The sequence below is a fragment of the Clupea harengus genome, chromosome 10, assembly GCF_900700415.2.
Source record: "Clupea harengus chromosome 10, Ch_v2.0.2, whole genome shotgun sequence".
NCBI classification, from domain to species: Eukaryota; Metazoa; Chordata; class Actinopteri; order Clupeiformes; family Clupeidae; genus Clupea; species Clupea harengus.
Window position 1 is genome coordinate 23,691,449 of NC_045161.1, and position 22,599 is coordinate 23,714,047.

At 43.6% G+C, this 22,599-nt stretch overlaps 2 protein-coding genes across 6 annotated transcripts in view; one reads left to right on the plus strand and one right to left on the minus strand.

Moving 5' to 3' along the window:
* slc44a5b (solute carrier family 44 member 5b) overlaps window positions 1-14,616 on the plus strand; it is a 38,080-nt gene extending 23,464 nt beyond the window's left edge. Inside the window, exons 4-23 of one of the 5 annotated variants that reach the window (XM_031574471.2) lie at window positions 143-227; window positions 494-578; window positions 1,458-1,586; window positions 2,198-2,258; window positions 2,634-2,757; window positions 4,654-4,686; window positions 5,822-5,905; window positions 6,667-6,779; window positions 7,095-7,226; window positions 7,756-7,855; window positions 8,130-8,222; window positions 8,359-8,446; window positions 8,732-8,994; window positions 9,432-9,526; window positions 9,633-9,736; window positions 9,981-10,054; window positions 10,142-10,212; window positions 10,375-10,463; window positions 10,573-10,657; window positions 11,121-12,099. In XM_031574471.2, coding sequence (XP_031430331.1) covers window positions 143-227; window positions 494-578; window positions 1,458-1,586; window positions 2,198-2,258; window positions 2,634-2,757; window positions 4,654-4,686; window positions 5,822-5,905; window positions 6,667-6,779; window positions 7,095-7,226; window positions 7,756-7,855; window positions 8,130-8,222; window positions 8,359-8,446; window positions 8,732-8,994; window positions 9,432-9,526; window positions 9,633-9,736; window positions 9,981-10,054; window positions 10,142-10,212; window positions 10,375-10,463; window positions 10,573-10,657; window positions 11,121-11,236 — 2,024 coding nt within the window. In that variant the 3' untranslated portion in view covers window positions 11,237-12,099. Of the gene's footprint in view, window positions 1-142; window positions 228-493; window positions 579-1,457; window positions 1,587-2,197; window positions 2,259-2,633; window positions 2,758-4,157; window positions 4,182-4,653; window positions 4,687-5,821; window positions 5,906-6,666; window positions 6,780-7,094; window positions 7,227-7,755; window positions 7,856-8,129; window positions 8,223-8,358; window positions 8,447-8,731; window positions 8,995-9,431; window positions 9,527-9,632; window positions 9,737-9,980; window positions 10,055-10,141; window positions 10,213-10,374; window positions 10,464-10,572; window positions 10,658-11,120; window positions 12,100-13,006 lie in introns of those variants that run through there. The other 4 variants (XM_031574472.1, XM_031574470.1, XM_031574474.2 and 1 more) reach the window with 4 other exon arrangements.
* Window positions 14,617-16,406: 1,790 nt separating this feature from the next.
* LOC105895031 (LIM/homeobox protein Lhx8) lies at window positions 16,407-19,587 on the minus strand. The gene is made up of 7 exons (XM_031574879.1): window positions 19,492-19,587; window positions 19,140-19,261; window positions 18,588-18,808; window positions 18,032-18,135; window positions 17,260-17,355; window positions 16,781-16,991; window positions 16,407-16,483 (listed from the first exon to the last, which is right to left on the minus strand). The coding sequence occupies exons 1-7, from the start codon at window positions 19,567-19,569 to the stop codon at window positions 16,407-16,409; spliced, it is 909 nt and encodes a 302-aa protein (XP_031430739.1). The 5' UTR covers window positions 19,570-19,587.
* Window positions 19,588-22,599: the final 3,012 nt, after the last annotated feature.

Consider the following 22,599-nt stretch of genomic DNA (forward strand, 5'->3'; position numbering starts at 1 on the left):
TGTTATGTTATGTTAGGTTGTTGTGCGGTGTCTTGTTATAAGAATTTCAGTGCCCAGTCTGACCCTTTGTTGTTCTGTGCATCTGACAATAAAATACTTAAAATTGAACTTGAACTTGAATACTCCTTCGCTCTTCTTCCAGCCTGGATACATGGAGACCCCAGGAAGGTGGTGTATCCCACAGACAGCCACGGACAGTTCTGTGGCCAACAGGGCACTCCCAATGCGTAAGTATCACAAGCAGACTGTACTGGGATCACTACTTCCCTGTAAACTCGTATATACACTTATGACTGTACTGGGATCAGTACTTCCCTGTAAACTCACTTTATAGTGAGCCTCAATTGTAAAAGTGGAATTCTTAGGTTGGAAGAACTTTATAACAACAGTAATCTCCCTGTCGGAACTACCTAATGAAATGTAATGGCATTGTAATACCATAGACAAATGTCAGCAGTGTTTAATGATCCTGTGTTTTCCTATTTGTCCACAGAAACAAAGCCATATTATTTTACTTCAACATTTTACAGTGTGCCAATCCTGCAGTTTTGATAAACCTGCAGTGTCCCACAACTCAGGTGAGTGAGACGTTTGCGGTTTCATTTCCAGTCACGATGTCACATTTCCTAAAAAACCATCAAATGCATCACAAAATCGAACACCACGTTAGTAATCTGTACAAACCTCCGACTACGACAAAATCAAACACTCCATTCAAAGAGAGATTGTCCTCTGTCTAAATCAAACATTACCCGGAGAAAAGCTATCAGACTCGAAGACTGCACTCACTGCCTCATTACACAGTGAATGAGCACAGGAGGCAGTCTGTGCTTTAGAAACAGATTGTGTGTGATGGGCTTTATAGTTCAGAGAAATAAGCCTTGCTGTTGGTGACTAACACGCTGCTGTGTATGCGTCAGAGAAAAAGCATTACTGTAACCTTACAAATCACTAGTATAAAACCAGCCACCGCACAACATGACACTCATTGTCAGAGTACGACATATATCTCCATATATTATGCAAGCATGGAAGTGAAAGATCACGATAAAGTAACGTAAAAAAAAAGGCCTTGAGGTCATGAAGTTCTGAATCATGAATCTGAGTTATCCATATTTCTACCTGTTGTCTGTGAGGTACATTATGGGATGTAATGGCTTGTGTTGTGTTTCTAAACTAGTACATGGCTAAAAAATGTATAGTGTTTGTAGTGTAACTTTACATACGTGTGATTCATCCTTTTGTCCATCCTGAAGTGGCTTGTTTTTGTTTTGCTCATCGAATCAGTGTAACTGTTTAAGTGACTGTGCTAAACTGTAATCTCTATTACACATAATCAATGGCAATGTTTACTGCCCTATGCCCTATATGCATACTAATATCCCAGTGCTTACACACTCTTTTTGCCCTATGCATACTAATATCCCAGTGCTTACACACTCTTTTTGTCTCACCAGCTGTGCGTCCCCAAGTGCCCAGACAGATTTGCCACATACCTTGACATGCAATACAACTACAGATACAACAAGAGCCACTGGGAGTACTATCGGCAGTTTTGCAAGCCAGGCTTTGACAATCCGCGAAAGGTACTTTCTCTTCATCTTCAACACCACCAAACACCATTCCCACCTCTGGAGAAATCACAGCTGGATGTTGCGGTTGTCAGAGTTTCTAAATGTTTTGGTGAAATGCTGTGGTGACGATACACAAGGACAGACCAAGTAGGGAATGTCGGGAAGTGTTGATGTGATGTTGATGTGGCATCAGCCTGTGTGGTGGATCTGGCACGGGGAGCCCGGAGACACCAACGCCGTCCTATCATTAGCGCCCGGACGACGGGCAAGCTGGCAGGTCACACGCCAACGTAAACGCTGACGGCCTAGTTCTGCTGAGTCATCACACCTAACGGCTCTCTTCCCGCATGCCAACACAAGGCCGAGTTTAGATCAGCCTGCAAGATCTTTCACACACACACACACGCACACACACGCACACACACGCACTCACACATACGCACGCACATGTCCACAGTGTGTCAGAATCGTTATCACTCTGGCAGCGCTAGGGCTGTGTCGTAATTCTAAAAATCATCAGTCATCCTACTCATGGCTGGCTGTAGAGCTCACATGGCACCTGTCGTCTTTCTACGCTGTGTCTTCATGACGGCTAATTTTGGTGTCTGTCTCCCCTTCTGCAGTCTGTTGCGCAAGTCTTACGAGATGAGGACTGCCCGTCCATGATTGTTCCCAGCAGGCCTTGTAAGTGTGCCCACAGATGAGTCTTTAACTTTATGAAAGTACAGTTTTCAAATACCATTTAAAATGTCAATTTTACCTCACTTAAGGCTGTAACACTGTAAGTAACTATATCACTTAGGCTTAATGGCAGTCTTACATTTTTTTGTGTGGTTCAATTATTCAGTTGCTCTGTTAAAACACTGAAGGTCTGTATTTATTTCACACTTACCTGTAGTTTCAACACTGAAGCTCACTGCATCTTTGTGATGTTGAAGTTACTCATTCTGGATCCAAAGAAGTCAACACTGCGTTTTTGGACACTCTCTGTGGAATACACCTGTCCGGTGTGATGTCACAGCCTGAACCCAAGCTGACTTCCTCCATTTTGTATTTCAGTCCTACAGAGATGCTTCCCTGACTTCATCACCAGAAATGGCACCTTAACCGTCGCCAACAAAACCGATTTCAAAGACGGCTTAGGTAAAACAAGGAGCGTGACTGATCTTAGAGACGCCGCAAAGTAAGTAATTTTTTCACCCAGTGTTTAGAGGGTCATTTTGTTTCAGAGGAAATTGTTTATAAATCCAGGTTAATGCTTTTTCCTTCTCAGGGCTGGCGAGCATTTATGTAAGAATACAATCAGTCACTAAACCAGGGAACAGTTTGAAATAATCAGAAAAGCTTTCAATTTACTACCCCTAGTAAGTGTGGGCGACACTTCAGCTGATTATGCTTTTCTGTTAGTAGAGTTTAACACAGCAAACTGTGATGTAAGATATACTACCCAAAACGTAACAGTTGGATCAGCCAGAGTCCTTTAACTCCTCTAACTCCTCTAACTGTGTGAGTGAGCTCAGGAGTAGAGGAGAGGGGGAGACAGTGTAGAGAGCGACAGGGCAGATATGACAGTGGCCATCAGAGGGGAAAATGGCTCTAGAGGACTGGCAAACACCTCCTCATTCCCAGGAGGCCGTGCAGCTTGCCCGCACAATTAGGCAATGCTTTTTGTTGACATTTCAAACTTGTCCTGCAAACCCTCTCAATTTGTCATGGCATTAGACTGGACTAAATTGTAAAGGTGTGTGTATATCTGTGTGTGTCCGTGTCTGTGTATGTGTATGTGTGTGTGTGTGTGTGAGAGAGTCTGTGTGTGTGTGTGTGTGGTTGTGTGTGTGTGAGTCTGTGTGTGTGTGTGTGTGTGTGTGTGTGTGTGTGTGTGTGTGTGTGTGTGTGTGTTTGTGTGTGTGTGTGTGTTTGTGTGTGTGGGTGTTCTTACTGAAGATTAGCCAGGTCTGGCTCAGCTGCAGATACACTCTGAAGTCTGTCTGGAAGCCAATGTCTGAGATGGTGACATCAGCATCTGGCTTCCCCTGGAGCAAGCTGAGTGTGTGTGTGTGTGTGTGTGTGTGTGTGTGTGTGTGTGTGTGTGTGTGTTTGAGAGAGAGAGTGACTGTGTATGAGTGTGTGTTCTAAAGCTAGACTCAATATTGCTTGAGTGAGTGTGACTGTGTGTGTGTGTGTGAGTCTGTGTGTGTATGTGTGTGTGTGTGTGTGTTTGAGAGAGAGAGTGACTGTGTATGAGTGTGTGTTCTAAAGCTAGACTCAATATTGCTTGAGTGAGTGTGACTGTGTGTGTGTGCGTGTGCGTGTGCGGGTGCGTGTGCGTGTACATGTGCGTTTGTGTGTGTGTGTGTGTGTGTGTGTGTGTGTGTGTGTGTGTTTGCCTGCGTGTGTGTGTCTGTGTGTGTGTATGTGTGTGCGTGTGTGTGAGTGCGCCTGTGCATGTGTGTGTGTGAGTGTGTGCCCTAAGGCTAGACTCCATAATGCTATACTTGAACGAAAATCAATCGAAAGATGAATGTGAATTAATGTTGTGGTTTTCTAAAGCCACCATCTTAAGTTGATTATTTTTCCATTTAGGGAAGACTGGACAGCTATTCTGGGGTAGGATATTTGGTTTGTGGTTTAGACCAAAGAGACTCTGACATTTTCAGACTTTTAACTTCTTTAATGGAATAATGCATGATTGCATGAACGTGCAACTGCCGCTCAAGTCTTAGTCCTTAATGCTTCGTCTGTGCAAAGGACTTACAGTCACTTTGGGTATGCAAATCAGAGTCAGTAATTACAGCCTACCATTTCATAACCACTGTCTCAATATGTTCTGTCGAGTACGACACCAAGGACAGCCACTATGGCACAAGAATACAAACAAGGACACTCTAGAATAGAAAAGTTCCCTCCACTGCAGATGTGATTAAGCTGCTTTGTATTACATGATGTTTTACACAATGATTCAGTTTTGCATGGGCACAGTACATTCAGAGGGAGGGATGCAATGATGTGAGGAATTGTTTTGCTCTCGAAGGTTCTCTCTTTCTGTACCGAGTAACAAGCACAATGTCTTCTTTTGTAGCCGAGTAACAGCCATACAGCAAGGAACAGAAAGGTCTCTCCTCATTTTCTAGCCTCCACTCCTGACCTTGTCCCAAGCCTCCTGCAGACTAACCCCTCCACCCACCGTATAATTGGCCATATGCACCGGAGCGCAGAAAAACACAAAAACATACACATACACACTTGCCCTTGATTTGATCTGGGGCTCTTAGAAAACTGTACAGAGCCTCAGTGTCCATGTACAGTAGAGCTTGGGTAGTGCTGTGTAGTGTTTTAACTCTTTCATTAACATACTCCGCAGTTATGTTTTTAACTGATAGAAAGTTATAGTTACTTTATGTTGAAGCCGATTTATAAAACACTTGTTTAGATCAAATCTGTAGCATTGGTCTTGTTGCTATTGGTCTTGTTGAGATGACCATGTTAAAAAGTAGGATCTTGCAACTGGAGGGCAGGCAGCTATTCAGCTGGTCTCAGCAGTAAAAGTGGAGTTCTTTTAGCGTTAGTTAGTCAGGCAGGAAATGGACACCGACCGACCAACCGTCCCACACACTTGCAGATATGCTTTAGAACCCAGGTAGAGGCCGTCCATCTAGTGAACCTTAGAAACGCATTTCACCGATACTCCGGTTCCGATATCTATTACACCCCTTTGTGGAAAAACAGAGTACAGCGAGATACGACATGCGCCCTCATAATCTGTGACTGGGCCTGAAAGAATTGTACAAACGTTATAGTTTGTTTGAGTGATGGCTATCGGAACCGAGTATCCAAATTTGGCTTTTTGGCCCTCTTCTGTGTACATGCAACAACCCCGCCGTAGTGATTCTGTTCATGTACCCTTGGGTTACCGAAAAGAAAAGCCAAAGGGTGCTGGCTGATCTGTGACCTGTTTGCTCTGTGTTCCTCTGTATAACCCTCTGTGTGACCGGACATACTGTAGCCGTTAGTAACCGGTAGTAACGAGACATTCGCTTCCCCTCGACCACTGTGGTAGCACTAACGCTCACCTGTGTTGGTTTGATGACGGAGGCCCTGACTACTGAACGCCTGGTCGTGTGCAGGCAGTCGGTAAAGAGCCTCCTCATAAACTCCCAGGACTAATTCCGTGTGGCTTTGAGAGAGTGTGTTTGTAAACAGCTCTGTGGACGTCGCCGTTTCTGAATCATCCTTTCGTTCACTTTCAGCGGCATCACTGCCCTGTTGGATGCCAAGGAGGTGGGCATCAAGATCTTCGAGGACTACGCCAGCTCCTGGTACTGGATTCTCATGTAAGTCACAGCTTAATGTTTGCAGATGTGCACTGCTGGAGAAAATATGAATGTGCAGAAATAATCCAGTAGGACGAACTTGAGTGCTATTTTATGTTAGACAGAAACATTCTTTGATGACAGTGTGTGTGTTTGTGTGTGTGTTTGCTTGAATGTGTGTGTGTGTGTTTGTGTGGCTTTATCTCTGTGTCTATGTCTATTGTGGTTGTGTGTGTGTGTGTGTGTGTCTGTGTGGCTCTATGTCTGTCTGTATGTCTATTGTGGTTGTATGTGTGTGTGGCTCTATGTGTCTATGTCTATTGTGGTTGTGTGTGTGTGTGTGTGTGTGTGTGTGTGTGTGTGTGTGTGTGTGTGTGTGTGTGTGTGTGTGTGTGTGTGTGTGTGTGGCTCTATCTGTCTATGTCTATTGTGGTTGTATGTGTGTGTTTATGCCTGTGTGTGTGTGTGTGTGTGGCTCTATGTGTCTATGTCTATTGTGGTTGTATGTGTGTGTTTATGCCTGTGTGTGTGTGTGTGTGTGTGTGTGTGTGTGTGTGTGTGTGTGTGTGTGTGTGTGTGTGTGTGTGGCCCTATGTGTCTATGTCTATTGTGGTTGTATGTGTGTGTTTATGCCTGTGTGTGTGTGTGTGTGTGTGTGTGTGTGTGTGTGTGTGGCCCTATGTGTCTATGTCTATTGTGGTTGTATGTGTGTGTTTATGCCTGTGTGGGCGCCCCACCCTGTCACTAAGCACGTAGCGCGGCGTGTTCTCCTGTGTCTGCAGCGGTCTGGTCATAACCATGGTGGTGAGCCTGCTGTTCATCCTGCTGCTGCGCTTCACGGCTGGGGTGCTCCTGTGGGTCGTCATCTTCGGGGTCATCGCCGCCGTGGGTTATGGTGAGTGCCGTGCCGCGCTGCGCCGCGCCGGGACTAAGTGGGGCTGGGAGGGCCTAAACGCCTGCGCTGGGGCTGGAAACTGCTGCCCTGCTGGAAACATTCACTGCCTGACGCTGCCGACACTCATTCATCGCATAGCAGTGAAACCCAGTGTCATTCTTTCATCTCCCCCATGTCTGTCTCTCTCTTCCTCCTTCCCTCTGCTCTCTTCCTCCATCTCTTGTTCATCTCTTGCTCATTCTATCTCTTCATCTCTCCCTCCTCTTGCTCTCTCTGTACCCCCCCCCCCCTTCCCTCTTTCTTAATCTCTCTCAGGAATCTGGCACTGTTATTGGGAGTTCAGCTTGCTCCAGGGGAAGCCAGATGCTGATGTCACCATCTCAGACATTGGCTTCCAGACAGACTTCAGAGTGTATCTGCAGCTGAGCCAGACCTGGCTAATCTTCAGTAAGAACACCCACACACACAAACACACACACACACACAAACACACACACACACACACACACACACACGCACACACACACGCACACACACACGCACACACCCACCCACACACACACAGACACACACAGACACACACACACACACACAGACACACACACACACACACACACACACAGACACAGACACACACACACACACACACACACAAACACCCCAGGCCACCTTGCAGGGATGCATAGAAGAGCTTTACATTGTTGATGATAGTAGACCCCATTACTGTCCTCTTCTGACCCTTAAATGGGACTATAAATCATTACAAATCAATGTACCCAAGTTATGGAGTGGTAACAATAATCCTTAGATAACAATAATGGCCTCTCTATCTTCCTGTGGCTTTGTTAGATTATTTTGGGGCAAAGATCTATTAGTATTATAAAAGAAAGTGAGTTTGTGTAAGACATGCCTATATGTGAAGTCATACAGGTTTCGTGACGGTTCATTGTAATTCAAAGTTTAATTTTTGTTGCAGTGATCTCCCTGGCTGTGATTGAGGCAATCGTCATATTAATGCTTATATTCCTGAGGAGGAGAGTGCGTATTGCGATCGCCCTTCTGAAAGAGGGGAGCAAGTGAGTCCACACAGACAGAGCACAACAGAGCAGAGTCCAGTCTCAAAGGCTGAGTCCAGTCTCATGAAATTCCATTGAACTGGACAGATACTGCTGCACAGTAACTCACTCTCTCTCTCTGTCTCTCATTTTCTCTCTCTGTTTCTCTATCTCTTTTTAATCACTTTCTCTCTTCCTCCTTATCCCTCTCTCTATCTTCCTCCCTCTCTCTCTCTCTCCCTCCCTCTGTCTCTCCCTCTCTCTCTCTCCCTCTCTCCCACGCTCTTGCTCTCAGGGCCATTGGATACATCATGACGGCCCTTTTCTACCCTATCATCACCTTCTTCCTCTTGGCTGTCTGCATTGCCTACTGGGCTGTAACAGCCGTGTATCCTTTTTACCAAATGAAACAGTTTGTCCTTGATCTCCACTGCTGACTGAATGGGACCCAGTGTCACGGTCTGAGTGTTATTTATGTGCTCTGTGTTTGAGTGTGAGCTGGCCTTAACTTGGGCTCTAATCAGCTTCTTGGCCTCGTCGGGAGACGCTGTGTACAAGGTCATGTCCACACAGCCCAAGTGCCAGTATGCTAATCTCACCTGTGACCCAGAGGTAAGCTATGATATGTCCTCCAATCTACTTCATCACTTCATCTCTGTATTTATTTATTTACATAGTGTAAGCTGATGTGCAGGGGTAGTGAAACTCTCCACAGTTTCTTTAAATGTGAACATACTGTACATCTCCATTTCTTCTAGGAATGTAATAAATTAGACGTTAATCTCACCTTAAAGTCACGGTGGGCATGTGTACGACCCCCTCAAAATGTCTCATTTTGCCAGAACTGACATTATACATTTTTTGCATTTCTAACATTACGTATTTGCAACGTGTCAGACCTTCAACAAGACCAACGTGACTAAGGTGTGCCCGGGAGCCCAGTGCACGTTCGCCTTCTACGGCGGGGAGAGCGTGTACCACCGCTACATCTTCATCCTGCAGCTCTGCAACCTGCTGATCTTCCTGTGGCTGGTCAACTTCACCATCGCCCTGGGCCAGTGCACCCTGGCCGGGGCCTTCGCCTCCTACTACTGGGCCCTCAAGAAGCCAGGGGACATCCCAGCATGCCCGCTGTTCGCCTCCTTCGGCAGGGCTATAAGGTAGGCATCTGTGCCAGTGGGAAAACGAGGAATAAGAGCTGCGTGGGGTTTTCTATAGTGTATCCACATATACATCTTCAATTACCCCGTACTTTTTTGGTCCAGACAAACTGGCATGTTTTATATGTATCGTATATATGGTACTTTAGTGTGATGAAATATAACACAGTGTCAGCTGTGTGGTTTCCTGTCTTTCACTGCGGAGGCAAATTCCATGTAAGTGAAACAACACGAAGGTGAAACCCTCTCACCTGCAAGTATCACACGGGCTCCCTGGTCATATGTTTGATTTGTAAACAACACAAAGGTCATATGTTTGATTTGTAAACAACACAAAGGTCATATGTTTGATTTGTAAACAACACAAAGGTCATATGTTTGATTTGTAAACAACACGAAGGTCATATGTTTGATTTGTAAAACCCTCTCCCCTGCAGGTATCACACAGGCTCCCTGGCGTTTGGCGCCCTCATCCTCTCCATCGTCCAGTTCTTCCGCATCATCCTGGAATACCTGGATCACAAACTCAAAGGTACAGGACGCTCAAAGGACAACACACCTCTGTCCCTCTCACCACTCTCATCGTGTCCGTCTCTGATGCAAGTGCTCTGCTCTGCTCTGCCCCCCTCCCCCTCCAGGTGCTCAGAATGCCTTTGCTCGCTTCCTGCTTTGCTGTCTCAAGTGCTGTTTCTGGTGCCTGGAGCACTTCATTAAGTTCATGAACAGAAACGCATACATCATGGTAAGTGACACTACAAACTCTGCTTCGGCACCATGAGGTTTACATCCCACACATTGTACACCATAGCACATGGACACTGGAGGAAGATAGTAGTGAACAATTTCATTAGAAAATGTACACATTAGAACACTAACATGTTTTTAGAATGTTGTTTGAGGATCTATTTATATGTTTAGATATTTATATGAGTATTATAGCACTGTAGATTGCAATTGAACTTACTGAATTGAATTTCCTCCTCTAGATTGCAATATATGGTAAAAACTTCTGCACCTCGGCGAAGGACGCCTTCTTCCTCCTGATGAGGAACGTGGTGAGGTGAGATAAAGGCTGCTTCTCCGATCCTCAGCATGTGTCTGTGTGTCTGAGTGAGGCTGTTGTGTTTAACGTCTCTCTGTTCCTTAGAGTGGCGGTGTTGGATAAGGTGACAGACTTCCTACTGTTCCTTGGGAAATTACTCATTTCAGGGAGTGTGGGTGAGTTGCATATATTGTATATATGGTTCTGCTATATGAATATATGATATATGAATCAGCTATTTTGAGAATGGATTTGACCACGGGACATGGGTGAAAGACCATATTCTGTTCCTTTTTTAAATTCATTGACAGCTCACTGGTTTTCATAATATTTTCTAGGTGTATTGGCTTTCTTTTTCTTCACTCGCAAGATTCCAGTCATCCAGGAAGAAGTGCCATCATTGAATTATTATTGGGTACCTCTGCTGGTAAGTCGGGGAACTGCACTGAGTTCCATGGTTCTAGGGGAGCTTCAAGGTGATCCAGATCGGTTTTTGATCTTCTGTTACTGACATTGTTCTCTTCTGTGGTACACAGACTGTGATATTTGGATCCTACCTGGTGGCGCATGGCTTCTTTAACGTCTACGCCATGTGTGTGGATACTCTCTTCCTCTGTTTCTGTGAGTATCTTTTTTATGGCAGCTTCAACCTCCTCAGAAACACTGATGTATGTATAAACACCCTGGAAACCCTCCCTCTTTCTCTCTCCTCTGATTTCTCTGGTTTGATGATCTGCTATTGTGCTTCTCTGGGCTTGATTTGATCAGTTTCTGCAGTTCTGCATGATTTGGCTGATGTAACCAATTTTTTTAACTTAATTAAACTAAAATACTCTTCCTGCTTGACCCTCTTAAACTTGAAGCTAACTGATTTCTCACATTTCCCACTTTCTCCTTTGCCCCCTTCTCCTGTTTTCCCCCCTTCTTTTGTTCTCCGCCTCTCTGCTATCTCTCTTCCTTCTATCTATCCCTCTTTCTCTCTCTCTCTCTCTCTCTCTCTTCCTGCTTACTGGCGACATGCCCCTGCTGCCCCGTTCTCCTCCTCCTCCTCCTCTTCCTCCGCTGCTGGCCGGTTCTCCACCAGGCGAAGACTTGGAGCGGAACGATGGCTCTCCCAGCAAGCCTTACTTCATGTCCCCCGGTTTGCACAAAATCCTGCGGAGGGCTGACCAGGCCGGCAAGCAGTACTCTGGGTCCTGAGGGCCCGCAGAACAGACCGGGGGCCGCCCAGCTGCCCATGTGCTGGACAGTAAAGCATGCTAGACTAGTGGCTTTATGTGACTTGTAGTCCCGGGGGGGGTGGGGAGTAGGGGGGTGGGGGTCCGCACAGGGGCGGGGAAAGCGCCCACCTCCTCCGTGGCCCCCATCAGTGGCTGTTTTCAAGCAGGGGGCTTTCAGTTCTCCTCCCTCCCTGCCCCCGTTGCCATGGCGCCGACCTCTGACTTCCTGCCTTCTGTCGCCTGTGCTCTGCTTCTCTCTGCCTCCTCCTCATCTTCCTCATCGCTGCCTTAGCCATCAAGCAACAGCGACGCCTCCCAGAACATGGCACCGCAGTGCAGTCTACAGCGTTATGTATCTGGATAGGCCATCGTAGCGTAGGCAGGGCCCAGGTCTTTATTTTACAGTGTCATTTGAGAAGAAGAGCAGTGGACTCTGAGATTGTCTAGCCTAGCCACACCATGCAGTCACCGCTGATCTCCTCCGCTCCGGCTTGCTTCTGATACACCATTGCTTAGGGGTTTTGTTTTTCTTCTGCTGTACACACTTTGTATATTTTTTTTCCTGACTTTGTAAATGACTCTGAAGTGTTGCTTACCGTACAGAATGTTGCTGTTTCTCACTCGCGCCCACAGAAGGGAGGAGGCTTTGATTTACGGAACTGGCACTTGGTGCCGCTGCCCACGTCTGTCTCCCTCCCTCACAAACACGTGCTCTTTCTTTCGCAGACATCCTCTCACTGCTCCAAACTTTCCACATGCCTGGAGCTTCACTCTAGCACACACACACACACACACATACACACACACACAGACACACACACACACAGACACACACACACACACACACACACACACACACACACACACACACACACACATACACACACACTGTGTTCATACACATACATACACACAGACACACACACACACACTGGGCTCACACACACATTGGACTCAAACACACACACTGGGCTCACAAATTCACACTCACATATGCGTGTGCGCGCACACACACACACACACACACACACACACACACACACACACACACACACTCACATACTGGGTTCACACATGCACACACCTGAAGGCAAAATGTCAGGGAACAGATAATCGTCCTGTCGTTCGATCTTAAGAAGGAGATTTTGAGATTTCGAGCCTGTGCATTTTTCAGGAACTCTTGATTGCAGTCTCTGGTCCATGTGCCTAGTTTAAACTGAGGACTTACTGATTTTGTTTTACTCTTTTTCTTTTTAAACTCTTTTTTAAATACAATTTATATAAGGATGTAAAAGCCATTTTTGGTAATTTTGTATTGCGTGGTACAGGGACAGTGCTGCCTTTTTAATACTAGGCGACACATCTGTTTTTGGGGAGGGGAGTGCATAAATGTTTTCTATGAGAAACCTTTTACATAAAATCAATCTATCCGTGACAATGTGATTTTTCCCTCTAAATAAATTTGAATGTTTCAAACAAGATGCACTTATTTCCTGCAAACCCCTTGCCTGACATTTCCCTTTGTCTTGCGTCAAATATATTGCATTTTCTGAATCATTGCACCCTTGGTATGTTGACAAACAATGAATTTTTCCCTTGACTCACCCACTCACAAACACTGGCTGAGTTGTTTTACAAAATAACAAGCCACCGTGGTGTCCTACAGAGGCTCAATGTCTCCCCCCTGTGGTGACTCTGCTCATTACAAGAGCTTCTGGCGGTTCTGACGACCTTTCTTTCCTGTTCTCAGTGGTCGACCTGGAGAGGAACAACGGTTCCGCGGCTAGACCGTACTACATGAGCAGCGAGCTGAGGAGCATCCTCAACAAGAAGAACGTCAAGAGTCGGCCTGGCAAGAAGAAATGATGCCGTCCATCTGGGGAAGAAGAGTACAGAAGGCCCTGAAACCTCAACCACAGATCTGTGGCACGGCACTGCCACACACAGGAGCTGAGCTTCACTGGGACGTGTTTTTGCAAACACATAGACGTCGTGTACGGTGAGGAAATGAAGGAAGAGGACACCAGATAGGGTGGGGAGGAGTTTAGAAACTGGTGATATTCCAAGGGAATTCCTCTAAAAACAAACCAGCAACGGAATAAAAAGTAGCATCTTCAAAAGGGAACGTACTGAAAGGGAAAACTATTGACATCTGTCAAGCACGCATTTGTAAATACATGTGTTTTTTTAATATATATATATATAAACATCTGTGGGGTACACGTACACACCACTAATACCGTTTTTGTATAAAGTATTTTTCAGTTATAATTTTTCATGCAGTTCTCTTAAAGTTACAGACTGAGTTTTGCGATTTTCTCTGGTATTCCAACAGTGTTGCTCTATGTGAATTTTGAGCGTAGTCTATTTTGTACAATGCCGTAACTGGTCCACTAGATGGAGCTGTAGCACAAATATACAAAGTATTGAATGCATGACTGACTGAAGGTCTATGTGTGTGCGTGTGCGTGTGCGTGTGCGTGCGTGTGTAAGTGTGAAAGGGTTTATGTATACATAGATTCTGAGTAGTGAGCTGATTGTGCATTTGTACAATGTTAATCAGCCCAAGCACACAAGTGCACACAAGTCTCCCATCCAGTTTATTTCACTTACAGTAGGTGGAGTGCTCCTTGTTCTCTCATATTGAGATTATTACCTTGGGATATTGCCTTTGCAAAATCTCTTCTACTTATCCCCCCAACCAATTCGATAATTGAAGCCCTGTTAAGTATATCTTCGTCATAAGAGCTGTTACGTAAATTACTACATTCTATTACTTTCTGCCATGCAGAGATGGAGACTAGTTAAGCACTCTACCTTTCTTGTGTGCCTCTTAATCAGTTTCTTAATCAGTGAGTGTACTATAGACGGAATGAACTAGTAATTGAGCAGGCTTTGGCCCATTGTGAAGTTGCTTTGCACTGTTTCTTATAAAGTATGAAACCATAATTGCATACCTTACGCCACAAAAGATTTCAGAGTATTTATGATTATTTCGGCGTGTCATTTTGCAGTTGATCAGTTTTGATGCCCGTGCAAAGCATGGGTTGGTCCATCCGTCCAGACAGGGGTCCCACGCGACCCGCTGACACTTCTCACTCACCTGTGTTCCCGCACATACTGCACATCCAGTAAGACTGTGGTGAGAGTGTTGGGGGGGGGGGGGTGTCATGTCTTGCACCTCTTGAGCACGTGTGCCCTACACGTGGAACCGTTTTGTCCATACCAAGAACTGTGTTTGTGTCAAAGTTTTGGGAACGGGAGGGCTGATTTCATTTCTTACATTTACATTTGAGCCAAATAATGTTTTTTTTTGTTTTGTTGTTGTTATTTTTCAAATAAAAGCTGCATTATAACATGTATGACGTGCCTGTCTTTTTTGATTGCCTCCACTGTAAATCTCCAAAGATTTTGAAAATGTAATGAGAGCTGAAAAATTAAGTTTAGTCAAGTAAATCAGAGTACTAGAAACAGAGAAATTAAAGTTGAGAAATGTAATAAGAAATTATCAAAAATCCAAAGCAGAGTTTTTAGTATTCAGCATTAGTCTGTGAATAGCTAATGTGCAGCGGGTTGTGTGGCGTATGTATAATATTTGTTGTTCGTCATGCCTTGCCCTACCCATCTTTCTCCTGAATTCTTTCGGCTCACCACAAACAGCAAGTAGACACAAGTCAGACATGTTTAAGCTACTGCTGAGCTGAGGATAGTGTCAACATCTGCAAACCAGTGAAAGGGATTCAAATCACCAAATTTACCACTTGTTAAATTATGCAAGAGTAACACGCTGTTTCTTACCTCCCTCATATTTATTCAGATTTTAAGAGAGGCTACTGAACATCACTGTGTTTACTGTCTGGTATCCTTTTTGAGCACCATGAACATTACACACTGCAAACGAGCCACAGTTTCACCCATAACCCGTGAAACGTAAAAGGAAGATTACACTGAACTGTAGTTAAACAGATAACTCTGCAATGACAGAGCCAAGCTGGATGAGGCGAGATTCTTCCCCCTGCTGCTACTTGAGTGAGGTAAAGCGGTACTGCATTGTATTTGGTTGAAATTACATACTTCTTACTTCTGATATTACATACTGCGTCCTTTTCAGCAGTACTAGCCGCTTTTTCTTGTCGCTTATCTACAGCCTACAATTACTCATTCTTAAATACTGTGTAAGTGTGTTACTCTGCAAAAGGTTATGACCTACATGTGAAAGACAATGGTGTAGTATAATTTAATCCATTTGTTGTAATATATTTATAATTTCTTTGCCTCTTTGAAGCGGTAGAACAGCCAAAAGATTACACTGTAACATCGTTTTGTGTTATTTTACATTTATTTAAAAAATGACAGTAAAGCACAGGAAATAAATAGAACATAAATAATTCATATGGACAATATACAGAAGAAAAAAAAACATTTTATAGCACAACATTCATAGTCATAAAACAGCAGCTTTCATGTTTTAGTGAACTGGCCAACATCTTCCATATTTAAGCAATACGATGCCGTAATGTCAAAACAGTGTCTGGTATCATCATACTGATAGCCAGTTCTTATATGAATGTAACCGTTTGCCGGCTGCATGTACAAACAAGCCATTATTATTATTTAACCACATGTAACAGTATATGGCAGGATTTAGCATTAATCTCAAACGCATAGGGTATAATCAACACTATTTTACATTGAAGGTGGGGCACTCAAACTTTATCTGTCAACTGTGGTAATTAACCACATTTCAGTTCCTTTATACAATCAAAGCCAACCATGGAGGTAGTAACGCCAGTTCACCCTTTTAATGATCAGCTGTCACCTAAATGATCACATACAGAACCAAGTGACATCGTAAACAGCCCAGTCTACGCAGAAATAGACTCCAAATTGTGCAATTCCATGCTGTTGGAGGCAGGGGTGGATACCTCAGTCTATGAGTTAGACCAAAACCTTCCCCAAAACCAAAACCTTCCCGTACTGATGACTTGCACCACAAAGAAGATAATGCAACAATATACTTACTGTACAACCTGGGTAGTTGATGTATAAATCAATTAGCATTTCCATAGTGAACAAGGGCCAGAGTTTCAGTCCCGGGCTTATTTGCCCATTAGTTGGGAAAAGAAGATGTTGGGAAAAGAGCGTGAGGCTCAGGCATGAGTGACTGGAAGCGGCATTCCTGGATGTGTTAACAGTGACTGGTACATCACGGAAGATGGCGAATGGACTGCAGGGGAATAGATAGATTAAATCGTGTTAATTAAACTCCACCAGCCACTCCTGGTCACTCATCAGACTAAATCTACTGCTCTCAAAAATGCAATCGAGCTTATGACCTGTTCTGGATTTGATTGACATCTATATGAGGTTTCAAGGGATCACACAGTCTGTACTTTCAATTGGTGTGAATCAATGGATCTAGTGAATTGATAAATGTAAATATAAATACTGACTGATAAATGAAAGTATAAATGTAGAGGTAAACGTATAGGTAGGTGTAGACGGGTGCGGCGACAAGACTCACTGTCGATGTAAGAGTGCAGTGCGGAGAGCATGGAGCCCTCGGGCTCGTAGGCCGAGTACTGCAGCTCCTCCACCACGGTCTGGGGGAGGCGAAAAGGCTGCAGGGAGGAGAGGGGAGGCACAGACGAGGAGGAAGAGGAGGAGGACGACGACGAAGGGTGAGACGGACTGATGTGCTTCTTGTGCCGTGCCCTGCAGTTCTGAAACCATACCTGGAGAAGAGCAGCTATGCTGTAAGCTGTGGCACTTCACAAAGAATCCACCGCCTTTCAATTCTACTGAGTCCGTGTTCTATTCAGTTCTATATACATTATATATTATATTCCTTTGTTCTATTTTATTCTGTACTTGTCTACAGTTTCTCTACAAAATGTCAATTTAAAAATGTTTTACAAACAGTGTAACACTACAAAGAGTAAGCCTTCCATCAGAACAAACTGCTCACTCACACATGGAGGCTGGAGTCGTAGAAAGACTCACCTGAATCACCCTTCTGCTGAGGCCGGTTTGTTCTGCTAACTTCTGGAGTGTCTGGGCGTCTGGATTATTGTCTTGAGCAAACTGGGCTTGCATTACCTGTCCATCAAAGAGAGACCAGAAACTGCTTTTCATAAAGACTGGAATTTAATAAACTAAATGTTCATGGGAAAAAAAAATGATATGCTGAGGGATGTTGGACATCTGCTTCTGAGGCTTACTGTAGTGTAAAACACTTTATGAACTCGTTGACTTACACCGTGCTACCAAACACTGTAGGTTACAACACCACTACTGTAAAATCACTACAGGTCCCAAGACCACTACTGTAAAAGAACTACAGGTCCCAAGACCACTATTACAAAAGCAATAGATGAACACCATAAGACTGTCCAGAGCCCTCACTGGGAGAAAATATATTGGGGATTTAGTGAAAATTTGCTTTTTAACTTAAAACCATTTTTTAGATATGTAACAAAAATAGTGTTCTTTTACATTAATGACCATTTCCCCCCTCCCTCCCTCCCTAATCAGAGCTCCCTGACCAGACGTTGACCAGACCAGTATCGTCTCCTGATGATCACACGGTCTGTTCCCCATAACAGTTAATATTTGTCTTCCCTTTCTTTGTGCATCTCTTTCATTCATCAATGTCTCTTCATGCTCATGTCTTTTATGAATTTGTTTGTACACACACACATGTGTAGAATATAAAAACAAAATGCAAGGCCAGTGATCAACACGGTGGGAATCTCTGCTGATGTTGTTACAGTACCTGCAGCTGGTTTGCCGTGAAGCTCGTGCGGGCCCTCTTTGATGGCTTCGGGTGATTCACTTCTTGTTCTGTAGGCATGGCTCCCTCCACACTGACCATGTTTCCTATTATCAAAGTAAGAGCAACAAAAAACCAGTCAGTGGGTACAGTATCTGATGCGGAAGATCAGATACGTTGTGCACAAATGTCTCAGCTTCACGCTCAGAATCTGTTGAGGCTTGCCCCACGTGTAACATTTACAACCATCCAAAAACATGACCTGCCAAATACCTGTGGTGTGTGCAAACTGCAGCATTCTAAACACTTAGTGTAACAGCTGCGCACTTTAACCCCTGTTCAGTCAAGGCTCTTGCTTAGTTATATTCACATTTATCAGTGGAGAGCTAAAAAAAAAGTATTGGCACCAAGATGCTTTACAGACTCAAAGACGGCATCCAAGGCAATGACAAACTCCTCTGTAATGGCATTGCCAAACAGATGTATCACGGACACAAAATACACCCCTGACTGAGAGCTTAGCAGAAAAGTGCATTCCCAGCATGCGGTTCCTCCTCACCCTTCTCCACGGCGTGCTTGAGGTTGTCCAGCATGCAGTCGTAATGCACCCGGCACAGCACCTTCTCCTCCACCAGGGCAAACTCCTCGCCCGTGGACAGCTGCCTCTTGCAGGAGAAGCAGGCGAAGCAGGCCAGGTGGTAGACGTTCCCCTTAGCTCGCCGCACCCAGTCCGTGGAGTGGATGCTCCGGCCACAGCACGCACACCACGTCCGGTACCTCCTGCGTAATTAAGGCCCAAGATTTAAGAGCTGATGGAGCACAGGGGGACATTTAGCCTCAGAATGAAGTCAAATTTCATAGCCTACATTCACGAAAAAATTATTTGACATACCACAAGAAGCCTCTATTATGTTTGTAGCACATAATCTTAATAAAAGTGTCAAACATGGGCCTATTGTGTGTTTATGAGATTTAGGTTTTTGAGTATAACAACTGCATAACATAATAATACAATGGCATTGACTACACATTGTTGTCCAAATGTATCTATTCTAAAATAAACATAGTCCGTGGCCTTAAGAGAACGCTGAGATATATCACAATAACCTACCTGAAATAATCCACTTTGCAAAACACCTCCTTTTCTTTGATATAGCAGCTCGTGTGCCCGCCAAGCGAAGTCTGGCACACGCTGCACGACAGACAGCGCACATGCCAGCACAAGTCGTTCACCTAGATTTAACAGTGATAAGACCTTAGAACAGAGATCAACCGTTGAAATGTAACCAATTTAAAATGAATTTATGTCTATTATCTTATCGGTTGTACATGTCAAGCAACTTCATTTTTAAGTGGACAAAATAGACTACTTAGTAAGCTGATAAGCAAGTCTGGCAATAAGTAGCGAATGAAATATTGGTTCGAGTCGAAAAATCACTGAGCAAGTACGTATCCTTGTATACCTTGAGCAAGTATTTATCCCCAATTTCCTCTCGACAGTTAGCGCAAACCGCTTTCCCCAAACGACTCGGAGATGCCATTCCTTTCGGTGAAGCGGAGGGGGACGACAGAGAACTTGAGTCAACGTCCAAAACTTCTTCTGGTATTCCCTGAAAAATAAAAAAAACTTTTATTCTCCGTTTAGTTGTATCTAAACTTCCAGCAAATTATAGCGCTAACTACAGGCAGTTGTATCAAGTGAAAGCTACGTTTATAACGACAAAACTTCTGTGCGTGTCTTGTCCGAAATCAGGCGCACCTGCCCAGAATTAATACAGTACTTGTCCAAATTTGTCGTGTACTCTTGCAGGAGTTTGTATTTACCAGTCGGCTTTCCCTCCGTCTGTTTAGGCACCTGCCCAGTTGCTCGGCGTCTCCTTCACAGTCTCCGCACATGACGAGCTAGACAACTGAAGACTCAAATTCACTCTGCAGTCAAGTAGCCAGTGGCAGCCTTTAAATCTCTACGCTCCAACCCATAAATATGACCCACTTCTCCGTTCACCATGACAACCTGGGCGATTATTAAAATAGCATTTGTAAAGGACAGAGTCTAGTCTTTACCTACAAAAACAGCAGACTCTCAACGTAACAGTTATCCATGCCGTATTACACTCTTAAGATCTGCATTAAGGATTCGAAAACGCTTTACACAATGCGTTGCCCCCAAACATATCAATTTCGCGTGCCAATCACAACTAGTGAAGAGTCTCTGGGAAAAGAGAATTGATTTATTTAATTACAGCAATTACAAGCCAAAGTTTATCACAAATGTCTGCCCTGGGCAACCTAAAGGTGAAGAGGTCTCATTAACTACTTGAGTTTTAATTGCTGAATGTTCGAGGACGAATGAGGACGGATGCTTCTTTGTAGCCAGCAATTTTAGCAACATTTTTAAAAACACAGGTCACACCTAATATCGAATAATTCTTTCATCAGCTGGTCAGGGCCAAATAGACAGCAATGACTGTTATTGTTGTGGAGTTTCGGTGATTTCTTTTAAGTTTTTGTGGGAACTGAAATGTCATGCTATGAAAATTTTAAAAGTAAGGCATTATTGTAGACTAAGATTTGAGATGCTGGTTGTTGTCTAAATTTTGCCTGTTATGGCAACCGACTGATTTAAAACAGAAAAGAAAGAAAGAAAGGAAGGAAGGAAGGAAATTAAATCAATTGGGTTAAGTTGAGCAGAAACTAAACTTTGTTTCATAGATCTAATCTAATTCAGGATCGTATTGAAGCAAAGCGTCAGGCCTACATCTTAACAAAGCATGAATATATAGCCCAGTCAAAGTATATACCTATATACGTAGAATGAAAGTAGTCAAACAAGCACTAAGGCAAAACAGAGAGCAGTGATTCAAATCACACATATCGCGCGAATTGAAATTACGTTACATTTTATACAATCCAATTTATCAAAATAAGTTTTCCTATGATGAAGTCCCATTGTAAGCCTACAAAAGATATCTGTCAAGAGTCACAAAAATTCCAATGATCCAATTGGTTTTGTAGGGTTTGCTAAATTATTAACGAAACGCAATCCTTGCTTATTTTAAATTGAGTTCTCATAATTCTCCTATCTAGACTGTTCACGCATGTTTGGATATCGTTCATATATTGTTATACGTCTATGCTACAGTAAGGAATTATATTCGACACACATCTATGGACTTCGAAGTCCAACAGTGGGACTTCATCCAACACCTCCTGCCCAGTAATGCCGTCACTTAAAAACAGGAGACAAGAGAGCGGTAAGGGTCACAAGTGCTTTGATAGCCCACAACCACGGTCAGACTAAATCGTTCTGTCAATTCGAATTATAACTGCTTCTTGAATCAATAAATGACTAAGTGATGATCTCTGGACAAGGTGGTGTTACTCTTTTGTCCATTTTAGAACTGACTTCATTTGATGAAAGCGTGCCCTCTTTGTTCGTTTTTGACATTTGTATGGCATATGAATGCTCCTGGAGCATGGGACAATAGTGCAGTCCATATTCATTATAATATCAATATTGTAAATACACTCAAACCACCCCTTACAGTGAGTACAGCAGTGGCCATGTAGGTGTATTATAAACCTTAACTTCAAAGGCAAAAATAGTTATGACTACACATGCCTTTCAACTCTACCATTATAAATAGTGGAGAAGGAGTTGGATTTTATTAATCTTACATGGAATCTGTAAATATTCTTTATATCTGTTTATATACTTTAAACACAATTTGACATAAAATCAAGTATTTTTTTTCTTTTGGCGAAAACCTGCTTCTTAGTTGGTTAGTCTGTCTAAAATTAAGCCATTTGTTAATGGATTATGTAACATATGAATGATGAATATTGATGCATGATGCTTGAACTACAATAATCACTGTACTGTATTACAAACAAACAGACAAACGAACAAACAAATTAATTGAAAAGTATGATGATGATGATCATCTAGGCTACTGTAGATTAATTGTGTGTGTGTGTGTGTGTGTGTGTGTGTGTGTGTGTGTGCATGGGAAACAAAAGGATAACAGAAAGGTTCATCAATGTGTTCATTAATTTACAGTAAAACCACCTTTGAATTTTCATAACTTAGCAGTGGTCAGTAACTGCCATTGAATCTAAGTCGGTCTTGGTTGAGCAGTTTTCTTCACTGAAGCGGGTAAGATAGCAAGATAACAAGATGTGCAAGTTGCTGCAGGTTGGCAAAGGGAGCATCTGGGGTGTTCCTGAAGCCATGAGAGCAGGGAGCTGTTTTCTGTTTCCCAAAGATCACATCTGGTGAAAGTCCTGTTCTCAAGGACTAGCTTTGGTCAATGGAAGATAAAGATAAGATCTGCAATTCCCATAAAGCATTACTATTTTATAACCATCATCATTGAAAGAGTGTTCAAAAAGATAGTCTCCCTATCATCTAACAATGGTTGAACCACAATGAAGCATTTTGTCAGACACAAGATATATTATAGATGTTTCTTGAGTTGAATACAGTCTCATTAGTGTAAGTTGTGAACATGGGTAACCCACTCTCTAGCCTTTTTGCTGCTGACAAACTTGAACTTCCCATGACTAACCAT

Coding starts and splice junctions, on each gene's coding strand:
- LOC105895031 (XM_031574879.1), bottom strand. CDS start 19,569: ATGGCATCTCCGAGTCGTTTGGGGAAAGCGGTTTGCGCTAACTGTCGA. Junction 18,809..19,139: donor TGCAAAGTGGATTATTTCAG/GTAGGTTATTGT, acceptor TTAATTACGCAG/GAGGTACCGGACGTGGTGTG. Junction 16,992..17,259: donor TCAGCAGAAGGGTGATTCAG/GTGAGTCTTTCT, acceptor GCTCTTCTCCAG/GTATGGTTTCAGAACTGCAG.